Source organism: Cebidichthys violaceus, unplaced genomic scaffold (genome assembly GCF_023349555.1).
Source record: "Cebidichthys violaceus isolate CVI_PGR_0920_01 unplaced genomic scaffold, fCebVio1.0.p SCAF_1, whole genome shotgun sequence".
Lineage (NCBI taxonomy): Eukaryota > Metazoa > Chordata > Actinopteri > Perciformes > Stichaeidae > Cebidichthys > Cebidichthys violaceus.
The window spans coordinates 976,386-995,097 of record NW_027176262.1 but is presented as its reverse complement, the minus strand read 5'-3'; the positions used below and the strand labels follow the sequence as shown (position 1 = coordinate 995,097).

Sequence of the window (18,712 nt, the reverse complement as noted above, 5' to 3'; positions counted from 1 at the left end):
TCTTTCTCTCTCTCTCTCTCTCTCTCTCTCTCTCTCTCTCTCTCTCTCGGTTTCTCTCTCTCTCTCTCAGTTTCTCTCTGTCTCTCTCTCTCCCCCCTCCCCCGCTCTCTCCATTCACACTCATTAGCAGTAGAAATGTGCTAAAACATGAAAACAGCCCGAGGACACGTTTTAATTCAGTCGGTGACATTAAGGTGTTGCTGACAGCTGGATTCTGACCTTCAGCAGAAGAAATATACACATGAACTTCACATAAACACGAGTTAAACTGCGTCACAGAGACAAACAGACATTCTGTACGGAGGTTGAAATGTGCCAAATCGTCTGTGTATAATTAAGAGTATTTCATCAATGGATCCACAACAAAAACACTCTAATCCAACACCCTGAAATGTTAAAAGACGTAAAATGGGAAATTAAACAATAGAATCCTAAAAACCAAAAACAGGAAGTTGGTGTGGAATTAATTTGTGTTGCGTCAATAGGAAATAAAAAATATAAAAGAATGAATGCTTAAAAACCTTTTTATTTGCTTATTTTAAATATTTATTAATTCATGAATTCATGAATTTGTTAATTTACTATTTCTAATTACTATTGAATGGCTTCAATAATGCAGCAACATTTACACTCAGCTGTCCAAAATATGAATGTTTAGTTAATAATTAAAAAAAACCTCAAACTTTGCAGAAAGGTTGAGTCTCGAGAACAAATGTCCTGATGGTGGCGCTGAAGTGAGGGTCCAAATTTTAAAAAACTTTTATTTTGAAAAACACCCATAAAGAGACTCTGTCAAAATAAAAGGAGTGATGAACTCAGCTTTGCTGCTAACAGCCATAGTTACGGTCGTATATTGTTATTTCTGCAGTAAATACTAATCTAATATTTCCTCATTCCAGATCAAACAAAGGTCGGTCGGATCAAAGGTAGCAGCTGCTTCCTGTTTCCTAATTAATGACCTCAGTGTGAAAGCGCCCGAAGCTTCATCATCATCATCATCAACATCATCATCGCTGTCACGTCACATTTTTAAATATCGCAGACGAGACTTCATAAATAAACGATAAATAAAACAATAAAGACGACGGGACAGACAGACGGTTATTAAAAATACAGACTCTGTTTGTTCATCAGTTAGGGTTAGGGTAAAGAATAATATGTTAGAGGAACATCAGCTGACAGTGAACTCAAACTGCTTATTTTCTCATTATCGTTAGTCTTTATCATAATTTCTTTGTAATGTTAATAAATTGTAATATTTTACGTGATACAGCTAACTTTTGATAAAAAATAATGTCCCAATAAAGCTTTTTTACTGTACTCTACAGGTTTCTTTACTGTACTTTACCGCGTCTCTTTATTGTACTCTACCGTGTTTTTTACGGTACTCTACCGCATCTCTTTACGGTACTTTACCGTGTCTCTTTATGGTACTCTACAGCATTTCTTTACTGTACTGTACTGTGTTTCTTTCCTGACCTTAAATTTAACATGTATCTATGAAAACAGTGTCGGCCTGTAGATGAACTGTAAATGTGTGTTAATAATCAGTCAGTTGTTGGTTCAGGTCTTGAGGCAGCTTCCTGTATCAGAACCAGCAGTTTGATCAGAAACATTTTCACTAAATCAATCAGTTTAACGTGAACGATGACATCAGATGTAAATCAGTGTGTTTCATGTCGATGTGTTCAGACTCCATCAGAGCCTCCAGTCATCACCTTTTCTCTTTGAAGCTGCTGACTTCAGTCTTCAAAGCCGAGAGGACAAACAGGATCACAGTCGCCTTTTAAATGTAAATCCACCTACATCACTGCTGTATTATAGAGTTAATACATGTTATTCTCCTGGTGTCCACTAGAGGAATCACTGCTGTATTATAGAGTTAATATATGTTATTCTCCTGGTGTCCACTAGAGGAATCACTGCTGTATTATAGAGTTAATACATGTTATTCTCCTGGTGTCCACTAGAGGAATCACTGCTGTATTATAGAGTTAATACATGTTATTCTCCTGGTGTCCACTAGAGGAATCACTGCTGTATTATAGAGTTAATACATGTTATTCTCCTGGTGTCCACTAGAGGAATCACTACTGTATTATAGAGTTAATACATGTTATTCTCCTGGTGTCCACTAAAGGAATCACTACTGTATTATAGAGTTAATACATGTTATTCTCCTGGTGTCCACTAGAGGAATCACTGCTGTATTATAGAGTTAATACATGTTATTCTCCTGGTGTCCACTAGAGGAATCACTACTGTATTATAGAGTTAATACATGTTATTCTCCTGGTGTCCACTAGAGGAATCACTACTGTATTATAGAGTTAATACATGTTATTCTCCTGGTGTCCACTAGAGGAATCACTGCTGTATTATAAAGTTAATACATGTTATTCTCCTGGTGTCCACTAGAGGCATCGCTACTGTATTATAGAGTTAATACATGTTATTCTCCTGGTGTCCACTAGAGGAATCACTACTGTATTATAGAGTTAATACATGTTATTCTCCTGGTGTCCACTAGAGGCATCACTACTGTATTATAGAGTTAATACATGTTATTCTCTGAGTGTCCACTAGAGACATCACTACTGTATTATAGAGTTAATACATGTTATTCTCTGAGTGTCCACTAGAGGCATCACTACTGTATTATAGAGTTAATACATGTTATTCTCTGAGTGTCCACTAGAGGCATCACTACTGTATTATAGAGTTAATACATGTTATTCTCTGAGTGTCCACTAGAGGAATCACTACTGTATTATAGAGTTAATACATGTTATTCTCCTGGTGTCCACTAGAGGAATCACTGCTGTATTATAGAGTTAATACATGTTATTCTCCTGGTGTCCACTAGAGGCATCGCTACTGTATTATAGAGTTAATACATGTTATTCTCCTGGTGTCCACTAGAGGAATCGCTACTGTATTATAGAGTTAATACATGTTATTCTCTGAGTGTCCACTAGAGGCATCACTGCTGTATTATAGAGTTAATACATGTTATTCTCTGAGTGTCCACTAGAGGAATCACTACTGTATTATAGAGTTAATACATGTTATTCTCTGAGTGTCCACTAGAGGCATCACTACTGTATTATAGAGTTAATACATGTTATTCTCTGAGTGTCCACTAGAGGCATCACTACTGTATTATAGAGTTAATACATGTTATTCTCTGAGTGTCCACTAGAGACATCGCTACTGTATTATAGAGTTAATACATGTTATTCTCTGAGTGTCCACTAGAGGCATCACTACTGTATTATAGAGTTAATACATGTTATTCTCTGAGTGTCCACTAGAGGCATCACTGCTGTATTATAGAGATAATACATGTTATTCTCCGGGTGTCCACTAGAGGCATCGCTACTGTATTATGGAGCACTGCAGTGTTTGATGCAATGTTGCATCAATAATCAATGTTGTTGCTCAGTATTTAGTATAAACTAAATATATAGTTTTATTTATTTTTTAAATATAAAAATCAACAAGGGGTTCATTATGTAAACAAAATGGCATTTAACAAGTTAAAATCCTGAAAATGAATACATATTTGGTAGTTATGATCAGGACTGATGTTGGTTAAAAAACATTACTCAGTGGAAATGGAAATAATATCAACATACAATTGTATGGCAGTTTTTTTATGTGGAAAAAGGACATCAGAGCAGCTTCGTTAAGTAATGCACAATGGTTAAATGTTCTCCGTCTCCTGTTCCCTTTGTTTAGTTTTACAGTCAAAAGATTTCCTGTGTTGTCATATTAAAGCTTCCCAGTTTTGTTATAAATCACCAAAGAGAAAGTCTCACATCCCTTTTGTCCAATCAACAAATAGCTTAAAAAAACACACAAAAATAAAAATAAAAACACATTTGTTCCCTTTAACAGCTCTCAGATCAGTTAGTTTTTTAAGGCGAAGTGTGTTTCCCGGGGCTCTCTTCACAGATCGGCTCAGATGTCACTCCAGAGGACGGCCCGCCTACTTTTATCCACACTGACGACATATTCACCGGACATAGACCAGGCCACGGCGCTGATGGACGAGCTAAAGAGAGAGAGACGTTTAGATAAACGTCCACTAAGTCACAATCTCTTAAAGGAACAGTACAACAATTACTAAATTGAGTCCCTCAGGGCAGCATCCTGGGGCCCATGTTGTTTCTATTAAACCACATATGAATAACATGGTTTACTCTGGAGAGTCTGTTCATTATGAACACACTGAGCATGTTTAGTCTACAGTAAGATAACTTCATACATCATGAGGAGACAAATTGAGACAACCAGTGGAAAATGCTGATGTGGGGATTTCACACTAAATGTCCTTTACGTCTGTGTGTATAAATAGTGAGATAATATTTGTTCAATTAAAATATGTTCAGTGATTATATTTTCATTCTTTGGTTCCTGTCAGCTGTTTACTTGTTAGATTGACAGAATGAGAGTTTGTGCATGCATGTTGTGTAAAGTTTAAAAGGTGCTACACAGACAAAATAAAAGCATTCAAGTTTACAAAACAATAAGCAAAATGTACTTTGACGCCATTCGATAAATTAGTAAAATGAAATTTTTAACAACAGGAGTCCAACAGAGAAGCATCCTGGAGCCTCTTACCTTTAGATCTAAACTCATGAAATGAATAAAACATTTATTAAATCTGTTTTTCTGTCTTTAATAACACGGAGAGTCATGAAGCATCCTGGGGTTTCTAAAATTGTACTAACTAGTTAGTGACTGATGGGTTGGTGTATTGATCAGCTGACCTGTGCCTGTCGGGGAGGCGGGTCTCCAGGTTGCCGGTGGAAACGTTCCAGATGTAAACGGCTCCGTCAGCCGATCCGGCCGCCAGGAAACAACCATCTGGACTGAAGAGAGGGAGCAAGGTTTAAAAAAATATTCTAATAATCACACAACTGCTTAAAAAAAATTGTTAAAAACTTAAAAGCAGCAACGAGTCCAAGTGTCAAACATACAGTTCAGGTTTCATGTAAATAATTCACATGTCAAGATATCTATTTTGTTTTTGTCTTGATTACTTCCACAAAGAACGGGAGAATCAGGCAGCCTCAAATAAAGGCATCAACCAATCAGAACATATATGAGGGTTATGAGTTAGACCTATATCGATTACAATGACTGTAAAACTACAACACAGAGGCTTCATAGTCCCAACCAAGACGGAAAACTTTATCTTTCAACCCTGAACAAAGCAGACCACGTCCACGCCTTTCTGCTCTGACCTTTCACAATAAAAGCCCGAAACATAGTTGGTCCTCTGACTGAAGGAATCAATTCAAACCTTTTATCGACGAAGTGTTGCAACTGACAATATGAACATTTCTGTGCTGTTTATTTGTCGCATTAACATATATATTATATAGAATATACATATATATATTATAATATATATTATTATATATAATATGTATATTCTATATTATATATATAACTAAACTGTTGAGGACGGTTTATTTCCTGTGAATTCATTAATGAGGATCGACCAGCTGGTGCTGATCTGTCTGTCTGTTTGTGTACAAACACATTTATATATTTAGTGTTTCTGTCAAGAGAGACAAACAGACGCAAAGCATCATGGTCCTGCTGTTGTCATGGAAACTGCAGAGAATGAAGCGGCAGCCTCTCGTCTGTTTTCTGTTGGAATGTTTGGATCGATGTCAGATAATAATTAAATACCATAAACCTGATGATGAATAAATGATGCGTTTTCTCATCCACATATTAATATTCATTGAAATGAACACATGAATTCAGGATGAATCTGACTGTCACATGTTTACAGGAACTGCTTTTTTCACAAAGTTTCAATTTAAACTCCACATTTATTATTGAAGAATGTTTCTGATCAATGTGTCTGAAGCAAACATAACATGTTGATTCAATTAACTAAACAGAAACATGAGAGGAAGAGGACTTTTGGACACATTTTGTCTTTGATGTTTTCCTCTGAATGAATACTTTAACTCTCCTTCAGAGGATTGTTTCACAGCAGACAAACTGAGAAACGTTCTTTTGTTCTTTGTTAAATATAGTTGAGTCTGTGCTGAAACAACGAGGCAAGGACCATGAAACTGACTCACGGAGCTTCTCAGCACGTCCTCGTGTCCTTGTGTCCTCATGTCTACATGTCCTCATGTCCACACGTCTACATGTCCTCATGTCTACATGTCCTCACGTCCACATGTCCTCACGTCCACATGTCCTCATGTCAACATGTCCTCACGTCTACATGTCATGTCCACACGTCCTCACATCCACATGTCATGTCTACATGTCCTCATGTCCTCACGTCTACATGTCCACATGTCTCATCAACTGCTTTAAGGACCTTGGCTGAGTGACAGTTTTTTTTTTTACAGGTGTGGACTCACCACGTGTACAGGTGTGGACTCACCACGTGTACAGGTGTGGACTCACTACGTGTACAGGTGTGGACTCACTATGTGTACAGGTGTGGACTCACCACGTGTACAGGTGTGGACTCACTATGTGTACAGGTGTGGACTCACCACGTGTACAGGTGTGGACTCACTATGTGTACAGGTGTGGACTCACCACGTGTACAGGTGTGGACTCACTATGTGTACAGGTGTGGACTCACCACGTGTACAGGTGTGGACTCACTATGTGTACAGGTGTGGACTCACCACGTGTACAGGTGTGGACTCACCACGTGTACAGGTGTGGACTCACTACGTGTACAGGTGTGGACTCACCACGTGTACAGGTGTGGACTCACCATGTGTACAGGTGTGGACTCACTATGTGTACAGGTGTGGACTCACCACGTGTACAGGTGTGGACTCACTATGTGTACAGGTGTGGACTCACCACGTGTACAGGTGTGGACTCACTATGTGTACAGGTGTGGACTCACCACGTGTACAGGTGTGGACTCACTATGTGTACAGGTGTGGACTCACCACGTGTACAGGTGTGGACTCACCTGATCACTGCTTTGGTGCTGTCGCTGCCACATTTAAAGCCGTCGGCTCTGAAACACAAACAAACAAACAGAGTCAGTGAATCTGCCTCATGACACACACACACACACACACACACACACACACACACACACACACACACACACACACACACACACACACACACACACACACACACCAATAACTTTATTAAAGCGGGATGTTTGTTGACACCTGAAGCACGCGGGCTCGTTGCTCCGCCCCCTCAAGTCGACCAGCTGGAGGCAGTCGTCACGGCAACAGCTGAGCAGCTGCCGATGGTCGGCGCTGATGTCCAGCGAGGTGACTTTACCCTGAACGAGCAGCTCCTGAACGCACCGCACCGCCCTGAGACAACATGTAAATTACATTACACTTACATCATGTTTCACTTTTGTTCTGTTTCTTTTACTTTACTAACTTGTTCTGTTAAAATAGACGAGTGCTATTATAACTAAATACATTTTAAATAATATATTGGTTTGATAAATAATAAAAAACATTCATTAAGATGGATGAATTCAGTAAAAATTCAGTAAAACAATAAGATAATTTATGACAGCTCAAGGAATGATGGAATAGTCCAATCAGCAGCAGGGAGGGGAGATGCTTGTGCATGATTGGAGGACAGAGCTGTCAATCATCAGTTGTTCAGAGGAGGGGGGGGGGGGGTTCCTGTTGGCTGAGCTGTTGCTAGGTAACAGAGGGAGACGGTGAGTCGCCTTAGCAACGGCCGGGAAGATGAATGAGAGGTTTAAATCAGAGATAAGATTCTGCTGTTTCTACTGTTTACACTGTCTACACTGTTTCTACTGATTCTACTGTTTACACTGATTCTACTGTCTACACTGATTCTACTGATTACACTGATTCTACTGTCTACACTGTTTCTACTGATTCTACTGATTACACTGTTTCTACTGTCTACACTGATTCTACTGATTACACTGATTCTACTGTCTACACTGTTTCTACTGATTCTACTGTTTACACTGATTCTACTGTTTACACTGTTTCTACTGTCTACACTGATTCTACTGATTACACTGTTTCTACTGTCTACACTGATTCTACTGATTACACTGTTTACACTGATTCTACTGTTTACACTGTTTCTACTGATTCTACTGTTTCTACTGTTCACACTGTCTACACTGTTTCTACTGATTCTACTGTTTACACTGTTTCTACTGTTTATACTGTTTACACTGATTCTACTGTTTACACTGTTTCTACTGTTTCTACTGTTTACACTGTTTCTACTGTTTATACTGTCTACACTGTTTACACTGTTTCTACTGTTTCTACTGTCTACACGGTTTCTACTGTTTACACTGATTCTACTGTGTCTACTGTTTACACTGATTCTACTGTGTCTACTGTTTACACTGATTCTACTGTTTACACTGATTCTACTGTTTCTACTGTTTACACTGTTTCTACTGTTTACACCGTATCTACTGTTTCTACTAACACACAGCTCAATGTAACACCTCATAATAAAGTGAAGTGATGAAGCAGTGAAGTGGGAGAGGAATATGACATGAGGAAGAGTTTAAATGATGAAGAGGTGATGAAGAGGAGGTGATGAAGAGCAGCTCACCTGGAGTCCCAGACTCTGATCTTAGAGTCAAAGTGTCCACTGATCACAGAGTTCTCACAACAAACCAGATCACTGCAGTAAGACGACACTTCAACTACCTTCACACCTGGAGAGAGAGTTATTGATCAGATATTAGTTATTGATCAGATATTAGTTATTGATCAGATATTAGTTATTGATCAGTTAATAGTTATTGATCAGTTATTGATCAGTTATTAGTCATTGATCAGTTATTAATCAGTTATTAGTTATTGATCAGTTATTGATCAGTTATTAGTCATTGATCAGTTATTAATCAGTTATTAGTTATTGATCAGTTATTAGTTATTGATCAGTTATTGATCAGTTATTAGTCATTGATCAGTTATTAATCAGTTATTAGTTATTGATCAGTTATTAGTCATTGATCAGTTATTAATCAGTTATTAGTTATTGATGAGATATTAGTTATTGATCAGATATTAGTAATTGATCAGTTAATAGTTATTGATCAGATATTAGTTATTGATCAGTTATTGATCAGTTATTAGTTATTGATCAGTTATTAGTTATTGATCAGTTATTAGTTATTGATCAGATATTAATCAGTTATTAGTTATTGATCAGTTATTAGTTATTGATCAGATATTAATTAGTTATTAGTTATTGATCAGATATTAATCAGTTATTAGTTATTGATCAGTTATTAGTTATTGATCAGATATTAGTTATTGATCAGTTATTAGTTATTGATCAGATATTAATCAGTTATTAGTTATTGATCAGATATTAGTTATTGATCAGATATTAGTTATTGATCAGTTATTAGTTATTGATCAGTTATTACTTATTGATCAGATATTAGTTATTGATCAGTTATTGATTAGTTATTAGTTATTGATCAATTATTAGTTATTGATCAGTTATTGATCAGTTATTAGTTATTGATCAGTTAATAGTTATTGATCAGTTATTAGTTATTGATCAGTTATTGATCAGTTATTAGTTATTGATCAGTTATTAATTAGTTATAAGTTATTGATCAGTTATTAGTTATTGATCAGATATTAGTTATTGATCAAATATTAGTTATTGATCAGTTACTAGTTATTGATCAGTTATTAGTTATTGATCAGTTATTGATCAGTTATTAGTTATTGATCAGTTATTGATCAGACTCACAGGCGGCTCTCTGAAGGTCCCACAGTCTGATGGTTCTGTCTGCGCTGCCCGTCACCACCTGATGAAGACAACCACTGAACCTCGCTGCTGTCACCTTCCTACTGTGACCTGTTAGGGTCAACTGAGACAGGTGAGACAGGTAGAGAGACAGACAGGCAGGTGAGACAGAGACAGACACATGTGAAGGTCTTCAGAGACTAAACCTCTCATTGGTGGTTACCTTGGGAACGGAGTCATCCAGACGCCACAACAAGGCCGACTTATCGTAGGACGCAGCCAAGACCCTGAAACCCTGAAGACATGTCCACAGATATCAGAGACAGAGAGAGACATAGACAGAGAGAGAGACAGAGAGATACATAGACAGAGAGAGAGACAGAGACAGAGAGAGACATAGACAGAGACAGAGAGAGACATAGACAGAGAGAGAGAGAGACACAGAGAGAGACAGAGAGAGAGAGACACAGAGAGAGAGAGAGAGACACAGAGAGAGAGAGAGAGACATAGACAGAGAGAGAAAGAGAGAGAGACAGAGACAGACAGAGAGAGAGAGAGAAAGACAGAGAGAGACACAGAGAGAGAGAGAGAGAGATCAGCATCATCATGTTGATATTTCTGCATCTTTTCTATCTCATTCCTGTAATAAATCAAAGCTAAATGTGTTTATTGATGCGTCTACATGAAGCTAAGCCCCTCCCCCTCTCACCGCGGGGTCGAACTCGATGCAGGTGATCCCCTCTGTGCTGCCGTCCAGAGTGGACCGGTGAGTCAGCGAGCCTGGTGACATCATCGGTGATCAGTGAGGTCGTCACTATGACATCACAATGACATCATGATGATGACAGAGACACTCACCTGATCTGACCTCCCACAGTTTGACCTCTCTGTCTGTCCCACCGGTCGCCAACAGCTGAGAGCTGGAGCTGAACCGCACCGCATTAATGCCCTGCTCATGGGCCTCCTGACAGACAGATAGACAGGGAGAGAAAGAGAGAGAGAGAGACAGAGAGAAAGAGAGAGAGAGAGAGAGAGACAGAGAGAGAGAGACAGAGAGAAGAGAGAGAGAGAGAGAGAGAGAGAGAGAGAGAGAGAGAGAGAGAGAGAGAGAGAGAGAGAAGAGAGAGAGAGAGAGAGAGAGAGAGAGAGAGAGAGAGACAGAGAGACAGAGAGACAGAGAGAAGAGAGAGAGAGAGAGACAGAGAGAGAGAGAGAGAGAGAGAGAGAGAGAGAGAGAGAGAGAGAGAGACAGAGAGAGAGAGAAAGAGAGAAAGAGAGAAAGAGAGACAGAGAGAGAGAGAGAGAGAGAGAGAGAGAGAGAAAGAGAGACAGAGAGAGAGAGACACAGAGAGACAGAGAGAAAGAGAGAGAGAGAAAGAGAGAGAGAGAGAATTTGATGTACTGTTACCGTTTCTATAATATATAAATATAAATAATATATATTTATATATATTATATATATTTATATATATTAATATATATATTATATATAATATATATAATATATATATACATATTATATATATATATATATATATAATATATATACATAGTTCAGGTTCTACGTGTTGGTGTAGTTTGTATCTAGACCACAGGGGGGAGACAGACAGTAGTACATGAAGTACTCAGGTCATGTATTAATATACATATCACAGTTCAGTACCAGTAAATAATATAAAGTGTATAAAGAGTGTGTCCTGAGTGTGTACTGAGTGTATTACCAGTACTTGCAGCGCTCTAACTGGGACTCGGGCTGACAGACTGAACCGTACAGGAAACATCAGATCCTCCTCCAGACTGCAGACCGAGCGGCCCCGCCTCTTCCTGCTGACATCACACAGTCACATGACTCACTTTGGTTCAATGAATAACAGAGAGGATCAACGTGAGAGGAGGACTCACTCAAACAGGTCTCTGAAGGAGGACAGGATCCTCGGGGACGAGGCCGACAAAGACCTGAGACACAAAGGAACCGAGTCACAGAAACTCATGAAGGTGATAATAATAAAATATGAATAATCTTGGTTCTTAAATCTGTGTTCTAACAGGTATGAAGGTCTGAACCTGAACCTGAACAGTCTGACGTGGCCTCCGTCACTCGAGTCCTGCTGGTGGTCAGACTTTGGAGACGTGGATCTGGAGGTTGGAGCGCTGGAACAACTGAAACACAAAATCATTATCATCATCATCATCTTATTGTTTTTGTTTGTTTCTGCACTGTACTTCTCTCTGCTTCAGGCTCTTAGATGCTTGTTTAAAGGAGATGCACTTATGACTTCTGGTGACTAGTAGTTCTTTTGATTACCAATGTTGATGCACTTATTGTAAGTCGCTTTGCATAAAAGTGTCTGCTAAATGACTGTAATGTAATGTAAACACCATCATCTTCATCACCAGGTGGATCTTACCTGTCCACGGTGACCTTTGACCTTGCAGCATTCTGCAGCTCCTTCTGCAGGTTCGCTTCTCGAGCTCTGATGAAAACAAACACACAGGAGAGGTGTGTTCAGGTGTGTTCAGGTGTGTTAGGTGGTTCAGGTGTGTTCAGGTGTGTTGAGGTGGTTCAGGTGTTTTCAGCTGTGTGAGGTGGTTCAGGTGTTTTCAGGTGCGTTCAGGTGTGTGAGGTGTGTTCAGGTGCATTCAGGTGCATTCAGGTGTGTTCAGGTGTGTTAGGTGGTTCAGGTGTGTTCAGGTGTATGAGGTGGTTCAGGTGTGCTCAGGTGTGTTAGGTGGTTCAGGTGTGTTCAGGTGCGTTACGTGGTTCAGGTGCATTCAGGTGCGTTCAGGTGTGTTCAGGTGTGTTAGGTGGTTCAGGTGCGTTCAGGTGTGTGAGGTGGTTCAGGTGTGTTTAGGTGTGTTCAGGTGTGTTAGGTGGTTCAGGTGCATTCAGGTGCGTTCAGGTGTGTTCAGGTGTGTTAGGTGGTTCAGGTGCGTTCAGGTGTGTGAGGTGGTTCAGGTGTGTTCAGGTGTGTTAGGTGGTTCAGGTGTATTCAGGTGTGTTAGGTGGTTCAGGTGCATTCAGGTGCGTTCAGGTGTGTTAGGTGGTTCAGGTGCATTCAGGTGCGTTCAGGTGTGTTAGGTGGTTCAGGTGCGTTCAGGTGTGTGAGGTGGTTCAGGTGCGTTAGGTGTGTTAGGTGGTTCAGGTGCGTTAGGTGTGTTAGGTGGTTCAGGTGCGTTCAGGTGTGTGAGGTGGTTCAGGTGCGTTCAGGTGTGTGAGGTGGTTCAGGTGCGTTAGGTGTGTTAGGTGGTTCAGGTGCGTTAGGTGTGTTAGGTGGTTCAGGTGTGTTCAGGTGTGTGAGGTGGTTCAGGTGTGTTCAGGTGTGTGAGGTGGTTCAGGTGCGTTCAGGTGTGTTAGGTGGTTCAGGTGCGTTCAGGTGTGTGAGGTGGTTCAGGTGCGTTCAGGTGTGTGAGGTGGTTCAGGTGCGTTCAGGTGTGTGAGGTGGTTCAGGTGTGTTCAGGTGTGTGAGGTGGTTCAGGTGTGTTCAGGTGTGTGAGGTGGTTCAGGTGTGTTCAGGTGTGTGAGGTGGTTCAGGTGCGTTCAGGTGTGTTCAGGTGTGTTCAGGTGTGTTCATGTGTGAGGTGGTTCAGGTGCGTTCAGGTGTGTGAGGTGGTTCAGGTGCGTTCAGGTGTGTGAGGTGGTTCGGGTGCATTCAGGTGTGTTCAGGTGTGTTCAGGTGTGTTCAGGTGCGTTCAGGTACCTGGACCTGCGTTGGTTGCGGCTGTTCATGTGGGCGGCGGCCTGTGTCTTCAGGTGGATCAGGTCCTCCAGCAGGTGTTCTCCTCTCACCGTCTCCTCTCTGAGCTTCGTCTCCTCTCGTCTCTGAAGCTCCAGCAGCTCGTCGTACTTCCTCTTCAGCGCCCCGTTCTCCTCCTGAACCGCCTCCACCCGCCGCTGCAGCGCCCGATGAGCATCAAGCGCACCCTCCAGGCGGGACCCGTCCTCCGTCAGTCTGATTACACAGAGCAGATCAAAACTGAGAGAAACTGTCTGAATATTCAGTCATTATTAATGTTTAAGAATAGGTTGGAACATTCAAATGGATATATTTCAACAAAACATTGAAACATTTGGTAAACAGAGAAATGTTTGGAGACTTTAATAAAACGAGAGGTTTGAATATTACGAGGAAAAAGATCTTAAAAAGATCTTAATCCTTTAAGAAAGATGTTGCTGATGTGGAGGAACAGCTGACCAGATCCGACCAATGAGCTGAGAGGATCCACAGGCGACCTCACAGGTGGTCTAACAGGTTCAGGTGTGACTCACCTGGCATGTTGCTCCTCCAGAACACATTCTTTCATTTTAATATGCTGCTGCTGCTCCAGCACCTGATAGGCCAGCTGAGAACAGACACCACAGAAGAAGAGTGACTTCAGATGATTATTATATTGTTATTATCACAACTGTGCTTTCATGTTCCGGTTGGTTAGAGAGAGTGTGTGTGTGTGTGTGTGTGTGTGTTACCTCTCCTGTAGTTTTCTTCAGGTCGTTGTTCTGGTGAAGCAGAGAGGAAACAGAGCTTCTGTCAGACGGACATCTGTAGGAACAAAACAAACACACCCTCCTCCTCCTCATCATCATCATCATCATCATCATCATCATCATCATCATCAGGTGTCAGAGGTTAGGTGTCTCCAGGTGATCTACCTGACGGAGAAGCTCAGGATTCCTTTGGTCAGACTGGTTTTCTCCAGAAGACGAGTGTCTGAAAACACAAGAGATCAGAATCAGTGGGACCTAGTCTCAACTGGATCAGGACTCTCTGTCTCTACTGGATCAGGACCCTCTGTCACTACTGGATCAAGACTCTCTGTCACTACTGGATCAGGACCCTGTGTCTCTACTGGATCAGGACTCTCTGTCACTACTGGATCAAGACTCTCTGTCACTACTGGATCAAGACTCTCTGTCTCTACGGGATCAGGACCCTCTGTCACTACTGGATCAGGACTCTCTGTCACAACTGGATCAGGACCCTGTGTCTCTACTGGATCAGGACTCTGTCACTACTGGATCAAGACTCTCTGTCTCTACTGGATCAGGACTCTCTGTCTCTACTGGATCAGGACCCTCTGTCACTACTGGATCAAGACTCTCTGTCACTACTGGATCAGGACCCTGCGTCTCTACTGGATCAAGACTCTCTGTCACTACTGGATCAGGACCCTGCGTCTCTACGGGATCAGGACCCTCTGTCTCTACGGGATCAGGACCCTCTGTCTCTACGGGATCAGGACCCTCTGTCTCTACGGGATCAGGACCCTCTGTCTCTACGGGATCAGGACCCTCTGTCTCTACGGGATCAGGGCTGTCCTGTAGAACCCTACCTGGAGGTCTACGTGTAAACATCAGCTGCTGAAGGACAATAACAGAAACATTGACGTGGTTTCTCTTCTCACACCAGACTGCTGTTTAAGATCAAAGGCTCCACTAAAACAAGATGAAGGTAGTCTTCATCCTCGTCTTCATCGCCTCCAGCCAACAGTCTGATGAAGATGAAGATGAAGCAGACTGACACTGAGTCACTGTGCAGAGGAAGTGAAACAACATGTGGTTCAGTTTTCTGACTACTTCCTGTCCCATGAACACAGCTGTGAGTAACATCCTCCCACCAGACAGGAATAAAGACACAATAAAGACACATTGAAGACACAATAAAGACACAATAAAGACAGAGGAATAAAGAGCATCGTTTTAAATGAGGTTCGGTTTACAGGAGCCATGACGTCACTAGTTAACAAACACACACACACACACACACACACACACACACACACACACACACACACACACACACACACACACACACACACACACACACACACACAGTTGTGGTCAAAAGTTTACATACACTTGTAAAGAACATACTGTCATGGCTCTCTTGAGTTTCCAGTTATTTCTACAACTCTGATTTTTCTCTGATAGAGTGATTGGAACAGATACTTCTTTGTCACAAAAAACATTCATGAAGTTTCGTTCTTTCATGACTTTATTATGGGTTAACAGAAAAAGTGATCAAATCTGCTGGGTCAAAAATATACATACAGCAGTGCTAATATTTGGTTACATGTCCCTTGGCCATTTTCACTTCAATTAGGCGCTTTTGGTAGCCATCCACAAGCTTCTGGCAAGCTTCTTGTTGAATCTTTGACCACTCTTGACAGAATTGGTGCAGTTCAGTTAAATTTGATGGCTTTCTGACATGGACTTGTTTCTTCAGCATTGTCCACATGTTCTCAATGGGATTTAAGTCAGGACTTTGGGAAGGCCATTCTAAAACCCTAATTCTAGCCTGATTTAGCCATTCCATTACCACTTTTGATGTGTGTTTGGGGTCATTGTCCTGTTGGAACACCCAACTGCGCCCAAGACCCAACCTTCGGGCTGATGAGTTTAGGTTATCTTGAAGAATTTGAAGGTAATCCTCCTTCATTATCCCATTTCCTCTCTGTAAAGCACCAGTTCCATTGTCAGCAAAACAGCCCCACAGCATAATACTACCACCACCGTGCTTGACGGTAGGCATGGTGTTCTTGGGGTTAAAGGCCTCACCTTTTCTCCTCCAAACATATTGCTGGGCATTGTGGCCAAACAGCTCGATTTTTGTTTCGTCTGACCACAGAACTTTCCTCCAGAAGGTCTTATCTTTGTCCACGTGATCAGCAGCAAACTTCAGTCGAGCCTTAAGGTGGCGCTTTTGGAGCGAGGGCTTCCTTCTTGCACGGCAGCCTCTCAGTCCATGGAGATGCAAAACACGCTTGACTGTGGACACTGACACCTGTGTTCCAGCAGCTTCTGATTCTTGGCAGATCTGCTTTTTGGTGGTTCTCGGTTGACTCTTCACCCTCCTGACCAATTTTCTCTCAGCAGCAGGTGATAGCTTGCGTTTTCTTCCTGATCGTGGCAGTGACAAAACAGTGCCATGCACTTTATACTTACAAACAATTGTTTGCACTGTTGCTCTTGGGACCTGCAGCTGCTTTGAAATGGCTCCAAGTGACTTTCCTGACTTGTTCAAGTCAATGATTCGCTTTTTCAGATCCATGCTGAGCTCCTTTGACTTTCCCATTGTAGCGTTTGTGGGCGTTTGTATCCAATGAGCCCTATTTAAATGGCCTCAGAGAAGTCACCGGCTGTAGTCACTCATAATCACTCACAAGAAGTTAAGAGGCCATGCTATGAAGCTCATTTCATTGACACAACTTTCTAAGTCACCAAAATTGCTAATTCATGTTGCTGTATGTATATTTTTGACCCAGCAGATTTTGTCACTTTTTCTGTTAACCCATAATAAAGTCATGAAAGAACCAAACTTCATGAATGTTTTTTGTGACAAAGAAGTATCTGTTCCAATCACTCTATCAGAGAAAAATCTGAGTTGTAGAAATAACTGGAAACTCAAGAGAGCCATGACATTATGTTCTTTACAAGTGTATGTAAACTTTTGACCACAACTGTGTGTATATATATATATATATATATATATATATATATACGTATATATATATATATATATATATATATATATATACGTATATATATATATATATATATATATACGTATATATATATATATATATATATAACGTATATATATATATATATATATATTTATATATACGTATATATATATATACGTATATATATATATATGTATATACGTATATATATATATATATGTATATATATATATATATATATATATATACACACGTATATATATATATATATATATATGTATATATATATATATACGTATATATATATATATATATATATATATATATATATATATACGTATATATATATATACGTATATATATATATATATATATAGATATATATATATAGATATAGATATATATATATACGTATATATATATATATATACGTATATATATATATATATATTTATATATAATATATTTATATTATATATAAATGTATATGTGTATATATATATATATATATATATATATATATACATATATATAAATGTATATATATATTTATATATTTTAATGTACAGCGTTGTGAAAGACTGACTCTAACGTTCTTTGAATAGTTTGGTTGAACTAACAGGAGACTGACTCCATCAGAGAACATCTTCTAGTGGAACCAGTGAAACGTTCCAAAGGTTCTCACCCGGGTTACCCGACACGAGCAGACACATCCGGGTTATATCCGGCTCGGTTTCTACACCCTAACCCCCTCTTATTATTGCCTCAGAACAGATTTTAAAAAATAATACTGGACCGTCGTACAGAAGCGGATCAGGTCCTGGAACCGGTGGTGCTGGTTCCGGTCTCGGTGCTTCAGCTGACCGACGATGTGTCTCCTCCAGGTCTCCGTCACAGCGGCCATGACAGCTGCTTCATGCCGCAGACAGACGCTCCCAGAGCGGCCTGGAGCTATAGGCGGCTCCGTGGTGAGGCTCCGGTTCTTCTCACCGCCGCCATGTTGGTCACTCCTGTTTACGTTTTCTTCTTCTTCTTCTCTGGTGTTTGTTTGTTTGTTTTGTTGTTGTTTTGACTTTTGTTTTTCCTTAGAGATTCGTCACTTTGGCAGAGGGGGGGCGGGGCTAAGGCTGCCAGCTGCCGGGTCTCTCAGCCAATCACAGCACGCCGTGCGCTTCCGGTTTTGACTTGAGGAAAAATAATGACACGCCCCCTGAAGGTGTACTTAAAAATACATATCATATATATATATATATATATATATATATATATATATATATATATATATATATATATATATATATATATATATATATATTTAATTGCAGAACACTTTTGTTGATGCTGTTTTTAGTTTCTCATTTCAATAGTCTATTTAATAATTTATTTATTAAATATTTTCTTGTTTAATACATAAACAAGTCTTTCCGTTCGTATGAGAAATATTTCTGTCATTAAAGAAACAAAATGTTTTGTGTCATGACATCGTTTGGTGATTTTT

At 40.1% G+C, this 18,712-nt stretch overlaps 1 protein-coding gene across 4 annotated transcripts; it reads right to left on the bottom strand.

Moving 5' to 3' along the window:
- Positions 1 to 3,447: 3,447 nt before the first annotated feature.
- Positions 3,448 to 18,347, bottom strand: LOC137868363 (protein Atg16l2). 4 transcript variants are annotated; one of them, XM_068705110.1, is made up of 18 exons: positions 18,019 to 18,347; positions 14,402 to 14,459; positions 14,219 to 14,291; positions 14,021 to 14,094; positions 13,452 to 13,703; positions 12,162 to 12,227; positions 11,818 to 11,913; positions 11,656 to 11,709; positions 11,475 to 11,580; positions 10,612 to 10,717; positions 10,463 to 10,533; positions 9,977 to 10,048; positions 9,757 to 9,877; positions 8,596 to 8,701; positions 7,188 to 7,340; positions 6,977 to 7,024; positions 4,776 to 4,877; positions 3,448 to 4,057 (listed from the first exon to the last, which is right to left on the bottom strand). In XM_068705110.1, the coding sequence occupies exons 1-18, from the start codon at positions 18,116 to 18,118 to the stop codon at positions 3,964 to 3,966; spliced, it is 1,752 nt and encodes a 583-aa protein (XP_068561211.1). In that variant the 5' UTR covers positions 18,119 to 18,347; the 3' UTR covers positions 3,448 to 3,963. The 4 variants fall into 4 exon arrangements, with proteins under 4 accessions (XP_068561211.1, XP_068561219.1, XP_068561229.1 ...); XM_068705118.1 differs by having other exon boundaries at positions 11,475 to 11,577; XM_068705128.1 differs by having other exon boundaries at positions 11,824 to 11,913.
- Positions 18,348 to 18,712: the final 365 nt, after the last annotated feature.

Coding starts and splice junctions, on each gene's coding strand:
- LOC137868363 (XM_068705110.1), bottom strand. CDS start 18,118: ATGGCCGCTGTGACGGAGACCTGGAGGAGACACATCGTCGGTCAGCTG. Junction 14,292..14,401: donor ATCCTGAGCTTCTCCGTCAG/GTAGATCACCTG, acceptor TTGTTCCTACAG/ATGTCCGTCTGACAGAAGCT. Junction 9,878..9,976: donor TGGATGACTCCGTTCCCAAG/GTAACCACCAAT, acceptor CACCTGTCTCAG/TTGACCCTAACAGGTCACAG.